At 39.6% G+C, this 13,799-nt stretch overlaps 1 protein-coding gene across 1 annotated transcript in view; it reads right to left on the reverse strand.

The window, feature by feature from the left end:
- The window catches only part of LOC121927557 (ankyrin repeat and KH domain-containing protein 1-like), an 86,160-nt gene extending 72,865 nt beyond the window's left edge, over positions 1-13,295 (reverse strand). The window contains 5 exon segments of the mRNA XM_042461250.1: positions 3,519-3,613; positions 8,056-8,289; positions 9,486-9,633; positions 10,789-10,936; positions 13,039-13,295. Of these exon segments, the coding sequence (XP_042317184.1) occupies positions 3,519-3,613; positions 8,056-8,289; positions 9,486-9,633; positions 10,789-10,936; positions 13,039-13,280 (867 nt within the window). The 5' untranslated portion in view covers positions 13,281-13,295.
- Positions 13,296-13,799: the final 504 nt, after the last annotated feature.

The following is a 13,799-nucleotide window of genomic DNA, read 5'->3' on the forward strand; positions in this document are numbered from 1 at the left end:
AAGATTTGGCAGTTTTGTTGCTCATTCCCTTGAGAGCCTGTTGAAAGTGGAAGACTGCTAGTTTGATGGCCTGTAGCTCTAGTAAATTGATGTGTGGGAGAGTTCAGATCTCTTCCAGACCCTTAGCCAAGCAGTTCTTGAAATTGGCCTCTAAACCCAAGAGGCTGCCATCGGTGGTGAGGATTTCTCTGGGAGGGTCCTGCAATGTCTCTTCAAGAGGCTGACACCGTTTGTCCACCAGGAAAGGGACAGTGACTTACTGATGAGATGAATCCTGGTGCTATGTTTCTTTGTTATTCGACACTGAAAGCGTGCAGAAACCAATGAAGGGGGCAGGAGTGAAATCTTGCCCATGTAATGAAATAAATGCAAGAGACCTTGAGTCTTAGTAGGTGATAAAGAGACATCAGGTCTGCTACTTTCTCCAGCGAGGAGAGCCACCTCTCTGATCTTTGCTATCTGCTCTGCAGATAGTGTGATGCTATCTTTCCTGGTGTCTATGAGTGCTCTTAAATGTACCAGCTTTTGGATTGGAACAAGGTGACTTTTTTGTATGTTGTTCACAAACCTGTAATTGTGGAGGATGGATTGGGTTGTCTTAAGGGGCTGATGGACACCTACCAGTGTGGCATTTGAAAAAGATATTGTCCAAATATGGAATATGGACCTTGCAATCGCCAAAGTCAGTGTTTTTACCACTGAGCCACTGCATCTGAAAGGAATGGGTGGGGAGAAAAGGCTTAGATTGTCTACCCTGGCATTTAATGTTAGGATTTGAATCCTAAGGAAAATGCACAGATATGGAACAAAGATGACAGGGTTATCAAAGGTCACAAGGAAGCCATGATGAGTCAGCACAAGATGTGACATCACCACAAGACTGAAAAGTGCAAAGCCATACTGCACAGGGGACATGTATAGAGGTGACACACCAGGAAGAGGCTGGACAAAGTGCCTGAGCATGGCACATGTATCTAAGGGATGGCAAAGACCAATTTTGATTTCCTTGTTTCTGTTTCTGATTTGTTTTACTAATTGTGCATTATTTCTTTTATATATTTTATATTAAATTTATATATAATTTGTTGTTGTTGTTGTTGTTGTATATAAGGGAGGAGCCCCAGTGTTCAGTGTGGGTAGTTGGTGATGTGTATATGGCGAGAGACTTTGACGGAGAGAACGAGATTTGTAAATACTGGAACGATAAGTAAAAGCCTCCTTAAGAGATATCAGCTTGTTGTCTTGTTTGCTGCTTCTGGGAGTGGGAGGACTTCTCCAGCTTGTACTCAGCTCCATGTCACTTCTTTAGTGGCTATCCAGGTGCAAAGCTTCAGTGTGGTCGCACAATCACGCCAACATTTACATTCTTGGACACTGAAGGCATAGCCTTCTTCTTGTACTTAATCTCAGTGAGGATGCCTTTGAGAGCCTCCTTCCTGAACAGGAGGGAACCAGTGTAAGGGACTGGGGCCAAGTTGGACATCCTCATTTAAAACAACCATCTCTGTCATTTGCTCATCAACGCTGAAGAGGCTTTCAGAACCTGGCTTTTGAGTTAAGGCGAGGGGGACAAGGTCAGATGCTTCAGCCCTATCCATATCTGAAACAGAGCTGTCTGCTGCCTGGAGAGGATTTTCTTCTACATTAATCTTTTCCACCAGCTGATAATCTTATTCTATCCAGGGTCAATTCAAAACAGAAATTTAATTTAGCATTGAGCACTCCTTGCTCTCTACATTATTTGAATTTTCTCCTGTTTTCACCATGGTCTATAGGATAATCTGAGAAAACATTGAAGACCAGTATCCAATGGACTACACTAATATTTTTGGGTGAATTTTTAAATCCATGTATCTGAAAAGCACTAAATCAAGATGAGCTAGTAATGTTACTACAAAAAGAGATAATTCAAACTACTTTAGATAGTTTACATTTGCTCTGAAACAACAGATCTGCATCTCTTTAGTTCCATAATATTCCAGAGTGGCCAGGTGATGTTAGCAGTGAGAGGTGCTTTATATAAGCCTCCTACGTCTGTTAATTTTCCAGAAGATCTAGGACATGGCCCCAGGTACAATCACTAAGCAACCAAACTACTGTAATGGGCTGTTCTGTAAGGGGTTTCAATCAACTGGTCCAGAATATAGTAACTGTTGTTTTATTTAAGTCTACAAAATGAGACAATCTTACATTGCTTCTGTCCCAATTTCAATGGTTATCCATTTATTTCCATGACCTTCAGAGGCCCAGGTGGCCGGGGAGTTGAATATCTCAAGTGCTTCCTCCCACACAAACCTACTTGAAACATGCTGTATACTACCTTGGTCCTTCTGTTTAAAATGTGTTTAAAACCAAGTGTAAAAATACACTGAATGTGTATCAGAGTCCCCTCTCTGTTCTTGCAGCAACCTCCTTGAATAGGTTCTGCTTTCAGGCAAAAAATGAAAACACTGTTTCAAAAAGTCCTGGTTAATGTTACCTCATGCAAGTCATAGTAAATTTTGCTCTTTACGAATTTCATTTTATAATGTGCAATTATTGTTTTTATAAAGTGTCTTCCTTGCTGCCTTGAGTTACTTATACATAAATATGGGATATAAAGTATACCATAAATAAGTATGTGTATCTTCAATTTCCCTACAATAACCTTACATGTCTTACAAACTAGGCAGCTAGAAATTAACCTGTAACTGTTCACTGCATTCTAATACACCCAGGGTGGTAAGGTTGTGTCCCACACTGCAACTCTTTGGCTAATTTAATTCAGGGTATCACAGGCCCAAAACAGACAAGCTAAAAGTGCCAGCTTCAGACCAACCTGGGTTTGTGGCATTCAAGTGATGCACACCCGCATACTGGGCCCAAGTTGCATTGTGGCCACCTAAGGTGGCTCAAACCCAGTCGCAAAAGGAGCGCAAAAAAGTGTTCCTTGCCAGAGGTCCATTGTGGACCACGGCAGTAGCCAGCTTCGGGACCATGATGTCTGGCCATCGCGTCACTCAGGGTGCATCTGTGGCTGGACCAGTCAGAGGCGCTTCAAGCTGCCTGTGTGCTTGAGGGCAAACAGACTGATGAGGTAACATGTGTACACATATAAAGTGCACTATACAACCTTGAAATGCTACAAGATAAAAGATTCCACATCTCTACAATGTAGCATCAGTGCTAAACTGCAGCATCAGATCATCCATCTTTAGACAAGGTAAGAAAAACACACTCTTCAATCTTCTCAGGTTCTTGCCAACTACAGTTAAATTTTAACTGTTGCTAACTCTTCTTCCCTTACAAGGCTCTTCAGGTACTATCACTCTAGGGAAAACAGATGTCAAGACAATATAGAACAATGTTTTTCAAAATAATAATAATAAAAAAATCAAAATAAGCAGTAAGATAATATGATCATAAATTAAGAATTTTTCTGTTTTCATTAAACAAAGATAATAGAGGAAAAGACTAAATGTATTTAAATTCTTTAGTTCTTTTCAACTAGAACACAATTTATTTTAATGGTCATTTACCATGCAAGCTTCCATTAATGCTGTGTGCATCTCATCTGTTTTGTGCTCTTGATCAGCTCCAGCTTCAAGCAAGAAACGAACCATATCTAAGTGACCTACAAAACACAAAAAGAAAAAATATATATTTCAAGATCTAGTAATGGTCCAACATCAAAATAGCTGAACTCTATCTACAACTATGGGTGTGAGTGCAAAACATCTGAAAAATAAAATTCCAATATAATTTACAGATAACATGAAATATAAGACACAGATGAAGCATAAAATTCATTTCAAGACTAGCCATTTTAAAGTTTTATACACAATTTCACTTGAACATATAGTTCTGCTTCATCTAATGTTACAGTGGACCCTTGTTATACGCTGGGGTTTGGTTCCAAGGTCCCCCGTGTATAACAAAATCTGTGTATGCTCAAGTCCCATTAAATATAATGACATAGCAAAATGGTGTCCCTAATAAAAAATGGAACATCAAGGTAAATTTATACTTTTTTGGAACATTTTCAAACCGTGTATGCTTGAATCCGTGTATAAAAAATCTGTGTATAAGAAGGGACGACTGTATTTTTTTCATTTTGACATTATAGCTACCTAAGGATTTCAAATATATAACTAAAGAATTTGATCCAAAAAAGTGTCATCTCATGAATGAAAAAATATTTCTACTTGCACAAAGCTGGAATCAGTATTCCCACAACACGCCATAAGAACCTTTTATACCATACATTGTTTCAGCTTTAAAGTCCTTCCCAAGGAAAAAGGCCAGCATTTGAAGGGAAAAAAACCTGAACTCTTTCACAGAATCGCAGAGTTGGAAGAGAACACAAGGGTCATCCAGTCCAACCCTCTGCCATGCAGGAACGCTCCATCAAAGCATCCCTGACAGATGGCTATCCAGCCTGTTTAAAGACCTCCAAGGAAGAAGACTCCACCACACTCTGAAGGAGTGTGTTCCACTGTCGAACAGCCCTTACTGTCAGAACATTCCTCCTAATGTTGAGTTGGAATCTCTTTTCCTGTAGCTTGCATCCATTGTTCCGGGTCCTGTTCTCTGGTGCTTGCTCCCTTCTCAATATGACACCCCTTGAAGTATTTAAACAGGGCTATCATATCACCTCTTAACCTTCTCTTCTCCAGGCTAAATATCCCCAGATCCCTAAGTCTTTCCTCATAAGACATGGTTTCCAGACCCTTCACCATTTTAGTCGCCTTCCTTTGGACACACTCGTTTCTCAATGTCCTTTTTGAATTGTGGTGCCCAGAACTGGACACAATATTCCAGGTGGGGCACACCAAAGCAGAATACAGTGGAACTATTACTGCCCTTGATTTAGACACTGTATTTTTATTGATGCAGCCTAAAGTTGCATTAGCCTTTTTAGCTGCTGCATCACACTGTTGACTCCTGTTCAATTTGTGGTCTACTTGGACTCCCAGATCCCTTTCACATGTAGTCTCATTCAGCCAGGTGTCCCCCCATCCTATATCTGTGCATTTCATTTTTCCGCCCTATGTGCAGTACCTTAAATTTCTCCCTGTTGAAGTTCATTTTGTTAGCTTTGACCCAGCTTTCTAGTCTATTCAGGTCATTTTGAATTTTAATCCTGTCCTCTGGAATATTAGCTACTCCTTCTAATTTGGTGTCATCTGCAAATTTGATAAGTATGCCCCCCAATTCTGTCTTCCAAGTCATTGATAAAGATGTTATATAGCACTGGGCCAGGACAAAGCCCTGTGGGACCCCACTGGTCGCTTCTCTCCAGGATGAAAAGGAGGCATTGTTGAGCACCCTTTGGGTTAGGCCGGTCAACCAATTACAAATCCATGTAAATGTTACCTTGTCTAGCCCATATTTTACTAGCTTGTTTGCAAGAATGTCATGGGAAACCTTGTCAAAGGCCTTACTGAAATCAAGATATAGTATATCCACAGCATTCCCTTCATCTACCAAGCTGGTAATTTTATCAAAGAAAAAGATTTGTCTGGCATGACTTGTTTCTCTGAAACCCATGCTGACTTTTTGTGATTATGGCATTGCCTTCTAGATGTTCACAGACTCTGTTTAATGATCTGCTCTAGAATCTTTCCTGGTATTGATGTCAGACTAACTGGACGATAATTGTTGGGATCCTCTTTTTTCCCCTTTTTGAAGATGGGGACAACGTTTGCCCTCCTCCAGTCTGCTGGGACTTCTCCTATTCTCCAGGAGTTGTCAAAGATTATTGCCAATGGCTCTGATATTACATTTGCCAGTTCTTTTAATACTATTGGATGTAGTTCATCTGGTCCTGGAGACTTATATTCATTTAGATTAACAAGGTATTCCTGTACTATCTCTTTGCTTATGCTGTGCTGAAATTCCCCTATTCTGTCCTCTGCTCCATTATCCTTAGGTTGAGTACCCCTTTCCTTTTCTGAGAAGACTGAAGCACCTGACCTTCCCTTCTAACTTACAATTTGGAATTTAAATTTGACAGCTTGATTTCCTTGGCAATTTTTGCCTTACATCTGAATTAGTTTTCATATAACTGTGATGACTGCTTCCAACATATAAGACCTGGGTCACCTCCTCTTTAATGCATTCCACGGCTAACCATCCCACAATACAACTGTTCAGGGCATACAGAAAGGTTACCTCTACCCTGTGCCTGGAACATATAGTCTATGTGACAGTAACTGTAGTCACCCACTGCAATAAGACTTTCTCCTTTTAACACCTCCCTGACTTCATTCTCCATTTGAAAAATACCTTGACAGTGGTGCTCACAGGATGATAGCATGTCCGCACTACTACTTTTTGAGCCTAGTACTGTCAGCTACACTCCTTCTATGGAGTTCATATCCTTTACAGTCTCTAGTTTGCCAGTATGTCCTCTCCGACATAGAGAGCAAAGTCATCTGCAGTACACTCAACAAATAACAACAACTCCCCTCCCCTGGCATACTTCCCATAGAAGTATAACCTCTAACTGGTTATTGCATTTTACTATATGCTTGCAACACACCCATTCCCATTTGAGTAGTCAAAACTGGTTGCATTTAACCCAAACTCGATTCTCCTCAGCTCCTGTCACTTTTCCCTTAATTTTCAAATTAAAAGGTGCCCGGTCATGTTTTTGATGCTGGATGCATTTGGGTTCAAGTGGAGCCTTTCCTTTTTGTTCTGGTCTGGCTTTTTTCCTTTGCCTATCTAGCTGGCATTATGGGAACAGGGTAGCATTTCAGATGTTGGCAGGTCCTGTTTTTTAACTTCCTACCTAGAAACTGAAACTTGGTTTCCATAAGTTCCTATCTACAACATTGTACTGAAATATGCTACAATTGCTGATTCTACATAAGCACTATCTAACAAGCTGTTTATTTCTCGCCTCTATGAAAATCAATCGTTTTGGATTACAGACATCCATTTTGAACTTCATGTCCGAGTATTCTACTATTTTTGAAAATATTTTTTCAACATAAAATACAGAGTCTTGCTTCTTTATAAACCAGAGGTACAATACTTTCATCTTTTTATCCTGTCTGTGGGTAACTTTGTAGTAGTATAATTGCTTGTGAAGTTGTTTTACACTACTTTCCAAAGTATTGCTCTTTTTTAATACTAAAAAGTCTTGAGTAAGCGACTTTGTTTCAGTATTCTTTCTTATTTCCAATTGTGCCACAGGAAGAAAATTGGAATGGAAGTGCAGGACAAGAGGAATACAACCAGTCATTCCTCCCGCCTTCCCATATCTTACACCGTCAATTACACTAACTGTTAATACTGGAAATACTGAAATACAGGGAAATTAGACTTCAGAGTCACAGTTCAGAATTTTTATAATTTCCACCTCTTACCCAAAAACAATAGTCTAATAACTATATATTCCACAGAATGTGTTCAGGGTTGTATTTATTTGGTACTTAAATCTAAATTCTATCACAGAGCAAGCTGAACTGCATAACCTGAAACTATGTATACATCCATTTTAAACATATGCACAATTAATTCTAATTTTTTATTGAAGTTATTCAGTCATCCATGTTCTATGAATCTGAGTCTAGAAATACCATTATTATCTCAGTATTAATATCATAAAAGTCACAGAATAAACATCTGTTTCCCAGTTTTCAACTTCAAACCTTAATACATTTTCAGTAGACTGCTACAGGTAATGTTGAGCTCTTTGTTCAAAGGTTACTCTAGTTTTTTTTATATACAGTCATCCCTCCATATTTGCGGCTCTGATATTTGCAGATTTGATTATTCATGGATTTGATTAATATGTTCTCTCTAAGACTGTCTGTGGTCAACTTTAACTAAACGTTGCACTGAAAGACCATTTGTAGCTACTCCAGTGCCATTCTATGGTCAGTGTATTTTGGACATTGACCATAGAGTTGCACTGGAGGACCTAGAGATTCCTAGAGAGGTGTCCTCTCAGGTAAAAACAGTGTTTTTGTTATTTGCGGTTTTTCCATATTCACGGGGGTCTTGTTCCCCCTAACCCTAGCGAATATGGAGGGACAACTGTATATTGTCTTCAAAACACCATACCTTTATAACAAGCAAGTGTAAGGGCACTTTCTTTGAATTCATTGGAGTGAGTGTTGATTCCAGCACCATATTCCAGAAGTACTCTTGCAACCTCAACGTGACCTGCACTAGCTGCTTCCATTAAGGGGGTATGTCCATTTTCATTATGATCTTCAATATTTGCACCTGCTTTCAACAATACCTTGACAATGTCAACAAATCCCCCAGCACAGGCATAAGTGAGAGCTGTGTTCCCTAAAAGGAGAAGACAAACACATACAACATTATCATTCCTAGTCCTTCTTTAATCATTATACATAAACATTTACAATGCATATTTATAATATTAATCCATATTAACAGGATGAGGAAAGAGGGGAAAGGCATACATCAGAGATCTGTCCCACAAGAAAAGAAACATGTCACCAAGAAAGCCTGAGCTTTGGCCTGCTAGCTGCAGAACTGAGAGCACTGGGCAACATCCCTTTGGCCTCTCTTCAAGCCTCCTAAGAGGACATATTGGTGCCATTGGTTTCTACAATGAAAGAGGCTCCTAAGGCCTGTTCTACGGTTCAAAAAGATAGTAATGTTCTGCTTATGCCCAGCAAATCCCTTGAGAAACAGCTGCAAAAAAAAAAAAAGTATATCCCCCTTAGTTTTGGCAGAACTGAAGGAGGAGGAAGAGGAGGTGAAGGAGAAGGAGGACCAGTCTCTGAACCTTGCCTCCTACCCCCAAGACTCAGTTATATCAGGACTGCCTGGCTACACTCTGCAAGTCTAGTCAATGATGCAAGGTTTGGATTGCAGATTTTCCGTTATTCTAGGAAGGCTGCAGGAGCAATCCACTACTGTTGGTTATTCCTTCATGCCAGCTGATCAAGGCAGAAGACCCAAAGTTCCAATTCCGTTTCATCCATTTAATCTTTTCTCTCCCTTAACAGTTTAATTACATCGCATTGCAATCAGATCAGACAAGAGTAATGGAAGAAAAGGGTTTTTTTTTTAAACAGAATTGAAATTTTAGATCTCTTGTCAGCTGATGTGGGGGAACAACCTTCAACCAACCCGAGAATGATCAATATGTGAGAGTCACAGAGACTACAAAGAAAAACAATAATTTTATATGCATTTCCTTCTACACAGACATGCCTTACACAAAATTAAATTCCAGTATCAGTTTAAATGCTTTAATTTCCCCAAAATTATGATTCTGTTCATATTTTATACAGTCTGCCCTTGCCATATGCGGGGATGCATTCAGGACCCCCTTCCCTCACCCCTCACCATCCACGTAAGCTTAAATCTGCTGCAAGGACGAGTATGCCGAGGGTGGACTGTACTAGTAACTTGTATCTATTTCCAGCAAGAGACACATGCAAAACCCAGCAAGTGGGGAACCAGGATCTGTAACTGCATATTACTTGTTTCATAGCCCTCTATTCCATACTTACCTGTTGAAGACTGGGCATTGACATCAGCACAATGTACAAGTAGCAGTTTCACAATATCAACATAGCCTCCACTGGCTGCTGCCATGAGCGGGGTTATATCTCCTTTATTCCCTCTGTCTTCAACATTTGCATGCATGGCAAGGAGTACCTACATAAATGAAACATAAATTGACTCCAAACTTACCACTGCTATTCTACCTTACTGATATTTCCTCTGTTAGAGGGAAAATTACAGTGGTATCTATTCCAGGACCATCACCCACCCTTGAATACCAAAATACGTTCAAGTCCCATTATGCACAGTAAAGTGGTGTCCCTTACATGAAATGACAAAAGGTTTACTTTCCAGATTTTTAAAAATGTTTTCAAGCTTTAGATGGCCGAATCATTGGCTGTAAACTCCATGGATACAGAGGGCCAACTATACTAAGGAATATGAGTTCAGGCAGGAATGCCACCAAGATGTTCAACTGTAAGGGAAATTACTTAATACCAGCACTGTGCTGCTTCTCAACAGAAAGGTACTGCTCAAAGGTTTTATCATTTCAAAAGCAGACTAACAGGAAAAGAAACAAATAAAGAAGCTGAAAGAAGGTATATCAACAGAGAACCAACTGTTGATATCAAAGATGAGAAAGGTATGGAATGGCAAAATTGTAGATCTAATCCTGATTCTATCCATAACCAATTATCACAAAACAGATGTAATACAAAATTTTAAGACTGTAACCTAAAGATATCGTTACCCTGATTTTTACTGAAAGTACAAAGTTCCATTATGTAGAAGTAGTCCACATGTTTATCTAGTTCAACCTTTCTCTACAGTATCAGCTTCCACAATCTTGCCTGTTTTACCTGCAAGACGATCCAAATGTCACAACAAAGATGTGTATTTTCTCACATATATATATATGGAGCCAATTCACATCTGACACAATAAAACAAAATGGATGTATTTGTGTGCAAAGGATGTAGAAGTAAATAATTAAAGCATATAAATGCAGCTTTTAGTTCTCTGTATTCTCCAGCTTTTCACTAATAACCAGACCTTCAAAGCTATTATTATACAAACAAAAAAAATGTAACATTTTATCTTCTCTCTTTAAATGAACGCTCTATAAATCATCAATTGTTTCTGGGTTCATATCAAGTTACAGCACCAAATGACTAATATAGATGTTTTACAAACAGCACATTTGTATTACCTCAATAGGTTAGGAGTTTTCTGTCTAACAGGTATTAAAGAACTAAAATGTTCATCTATGTAAGGACCCTTACCTCAAAAAGAAACAGCTTAACTTACTTGTGCCAATTCATAATACCCAGCTGAACATGCCAAACAAAGCAGACTCTCCCCTTCCTCTGTATGTTCATTTACACTTCTTCCTTCATCCAGCAGTTTCCGTACAGCATTTACATCCCCGTCTGAGCACGCTTCTGCCAAACTGCGACTGAAAGATATAATTAAACACAATGAGCATAAGAAATTAGCAAAAAATTTACATAAATAGTAACTTACCATTAACTCAGGATTCTCCAGTTAAAAGTTGTGCTGGTCTATGATCATAATAAAGATTCTATCTTCTATCTATCCAGTTAAAAGTGATGTAAGTTCAAAATCTTAAACATACAATTAATGTAAAAGCTAGGAAATGGATGTGTGACAAGTTCTGCCTAGTATCTGTCCTATCACAGTTCTTCATTCCATCTATATAATTTCACCCTAGAGTCTTATTCGGGGACTAATACAGCTGACAGACTGTTCCACAGTTTGTCAACAATTTAATTCTTACTTCCCATTGTATCTTTGAAAATCAGATTTAGGTCTTGCCATTACAGTTCCCAAGACTTTTATTATCCCAGGCCTTTCAGGACTTCCTATATTTTTAAAAAACAAAAAAACAAAAACAAAACTAAAAGTATCCCAGGGTTCCTGGCCATTTTTGCCGTGTCACCCCCCACCCTGCCCTGGCTGCTTGAATCCAGCTTTTTTCAAACAGGAAATAAACTGAAAATGGGTAGGGATGGGGCATTTAAGTGGGAAAAAAATACATTAAAAATAAAACATTGAGGGTGTGTAGAAGGAAGTTGCACAGTACTCCCAGGCACCGCAGGAGGGGCAATGCAGGCTCCCAACACTCAGCACTTACCCACCCTTCTTTTAGAACAGTGATCCCCAAACATTTACCAGCTACCACTCTCCTTCCTCTCGGGCAACAACTCTTGCACTTCCTCCCATTCATATTTCTTGATATCAGGTTTACAGTTCTACTGCAAATTCAAAACAATTAATATTGGTTGCTGCTCCCTTAGCACCCAATCACCATGGGAGCAGCAACCAAACAGCTGACTGAGCAGCAACCAAGAAGCTTCTCGCCCATGCTAGCCTTGCAGTAAAGGTTGGCCAGGACAATAGACTACTCAGTTGTTGGTTGATTGCCTGCACCCAGTCATCCTAGGAGCAGCAACCAGGCAGCTGACTGATTAGCAACCAAGAAGCCTCTCATCCATGCCATCCCTTCAGCAAAGGCCAAAGTGGACGAAAGGCTTCTTGGTTGCTGCTCCCAAGGCAACCGGGTGCAAAGGGAGAAGTTTTTCCCTAGTGAGGAAGGACTCTCAATCCTTCTTCACTGGGGTGGAGAGGGGCACAGCCAGTGTGTGTAAGTAGTTTACAGAGGTCACATGCTTTGGACTGGGCACTGGTGTGGCTGTGGAAAATGCGCGATTTTAACTACAGGAGCCACTCCAAGGTGAAAGAATCTTTCCAAGAATCAACCCTAGATATTCTTCCTTCTCCTTTCCCAGACACAACTTTAAATGTCTCCCCTCCCATATATACATGCATTCTTTCTTCTATTATCTCGTCTCTCAGCCTGTTAAATGAAAGAAAACAGGACGAACAGAGCAGCTCCAACTTGACAGCCAAGTCCCAGCAGAGCTCTCAAAGATTAAGCAAGGGTCCCCAAAGTGAAAACTCCTTTTTGCCACTGCTCGTCCCCCAATGCCATGTGCACTGACTCCTTGCTCTAATCAGTCAGTCTGTCCCAAAATGGTGCCACTCCATGCCATAGAAGTGACATCATGCACCCATGCCCCACAACACTTTTCCAACCACCACCTGTGAAAGACTTGGCTAAGGGAGTGACCTTGTGTGAGCAAACAAAGAGCGGGAGACACCACTATATGAAATGATTGGCAAGGTTGTGTTGATTTAAGAAACCCTGAAAAGAAGTTTCAAGCAACCCTCATCCCCATCATGGTTCTAAAGGCTGCTGCTTTCCCTTGCCTTTTGACATGGCTCCTCTGCCATTCCCCTTTCCTTCACTGCCTCTCTGTTGTCGCTGTTCACCTCACTTCCCACCTGGAACTTTCCACCACCCCCTGGGGGGGCATACCACTCACTCTGTAAATCACTACTTTAGAAGCTACTTAATTCAGGAGTAGCAAATTTAAAAAATGATCTATACCTTGAACAAATTTATCAAAAATTTTCAGCTTTTCACATGTAATTCAGATAAGCTTAAAGCAAAAATTACACAAACTGAATACATACTTGTCCACTTGTCCTGCATTGTGATTGTTCTCTGCTCTCATCCGTGTCAACGCTGCAGCAGCTTCATCCAATGCACAGCTGACAGAAGAAGTCAATCTTCGGAGCACTTCAGGATCTGCGAAGGCTTTACCATCGGCAGTGGACAATTTACCAATCCCTTCAGCGTATGTATGTTCATCAATCAGGTTAGTATGAAAACCACACAAAAAATGCAGAGACACTATTTTAAACTTCAGCCACATGCACTATGAGTTAAAACATCAGAAGCAAACATGCCAGAAAATTAGAAGCTATTTTGCTGCTAAAAGATCAAAAGTTCAAATAGAACATTAAAAAATCCCATAAACCTAGCTTTAAGACTTTGACAATTTCCACTATACACTTAGTATAGCTCTTATACAAAAACTTGACCCTGAAGAACAGAATGGGAACTAGGAAAAGCTTAAAGACATGTGCATTTGAGACTTCAATTGGTTTAGTTACTGTATAGATTTCCTGAATTTAAAGATAATTTAGTAAAAATAAAGTCAAGCACAGATTTAAATGTAAGACAGAAAACTTGAAATACTTTTATACTACCATATACATTAATCCACTTCTCACAAGTTTAATCAACTTAGAAAAATATCTAGATAATGGACTGAGTTGGATACAGATTCAGTAACACTTAGTGTGCTTCTTTGAAATCAATTAATTCAATTAGTATTTAAGCCAACTGGGAAATTAGTCATGATCAATATTCTTCTGCTTTTTATAAGCCT

The sequence above is a fragment of the Sceloporus undulatus genome, chromosome 4 (assembly GCF_019175285.1).
Source record: "Sceloporus undulatus isolate JIND9_A2432 ecotype Alabama chromosome 4, SceUnd_v1.1, whole genome shotgun sequence".
Classification (NCBI taxonomy): domain Eukaryota; kingdom Metazoa; phylum Chordata; class Lepidosauria; order Squamata; family Phrynosomatidae; genus Sceloporus; species Sceloporus undulatus.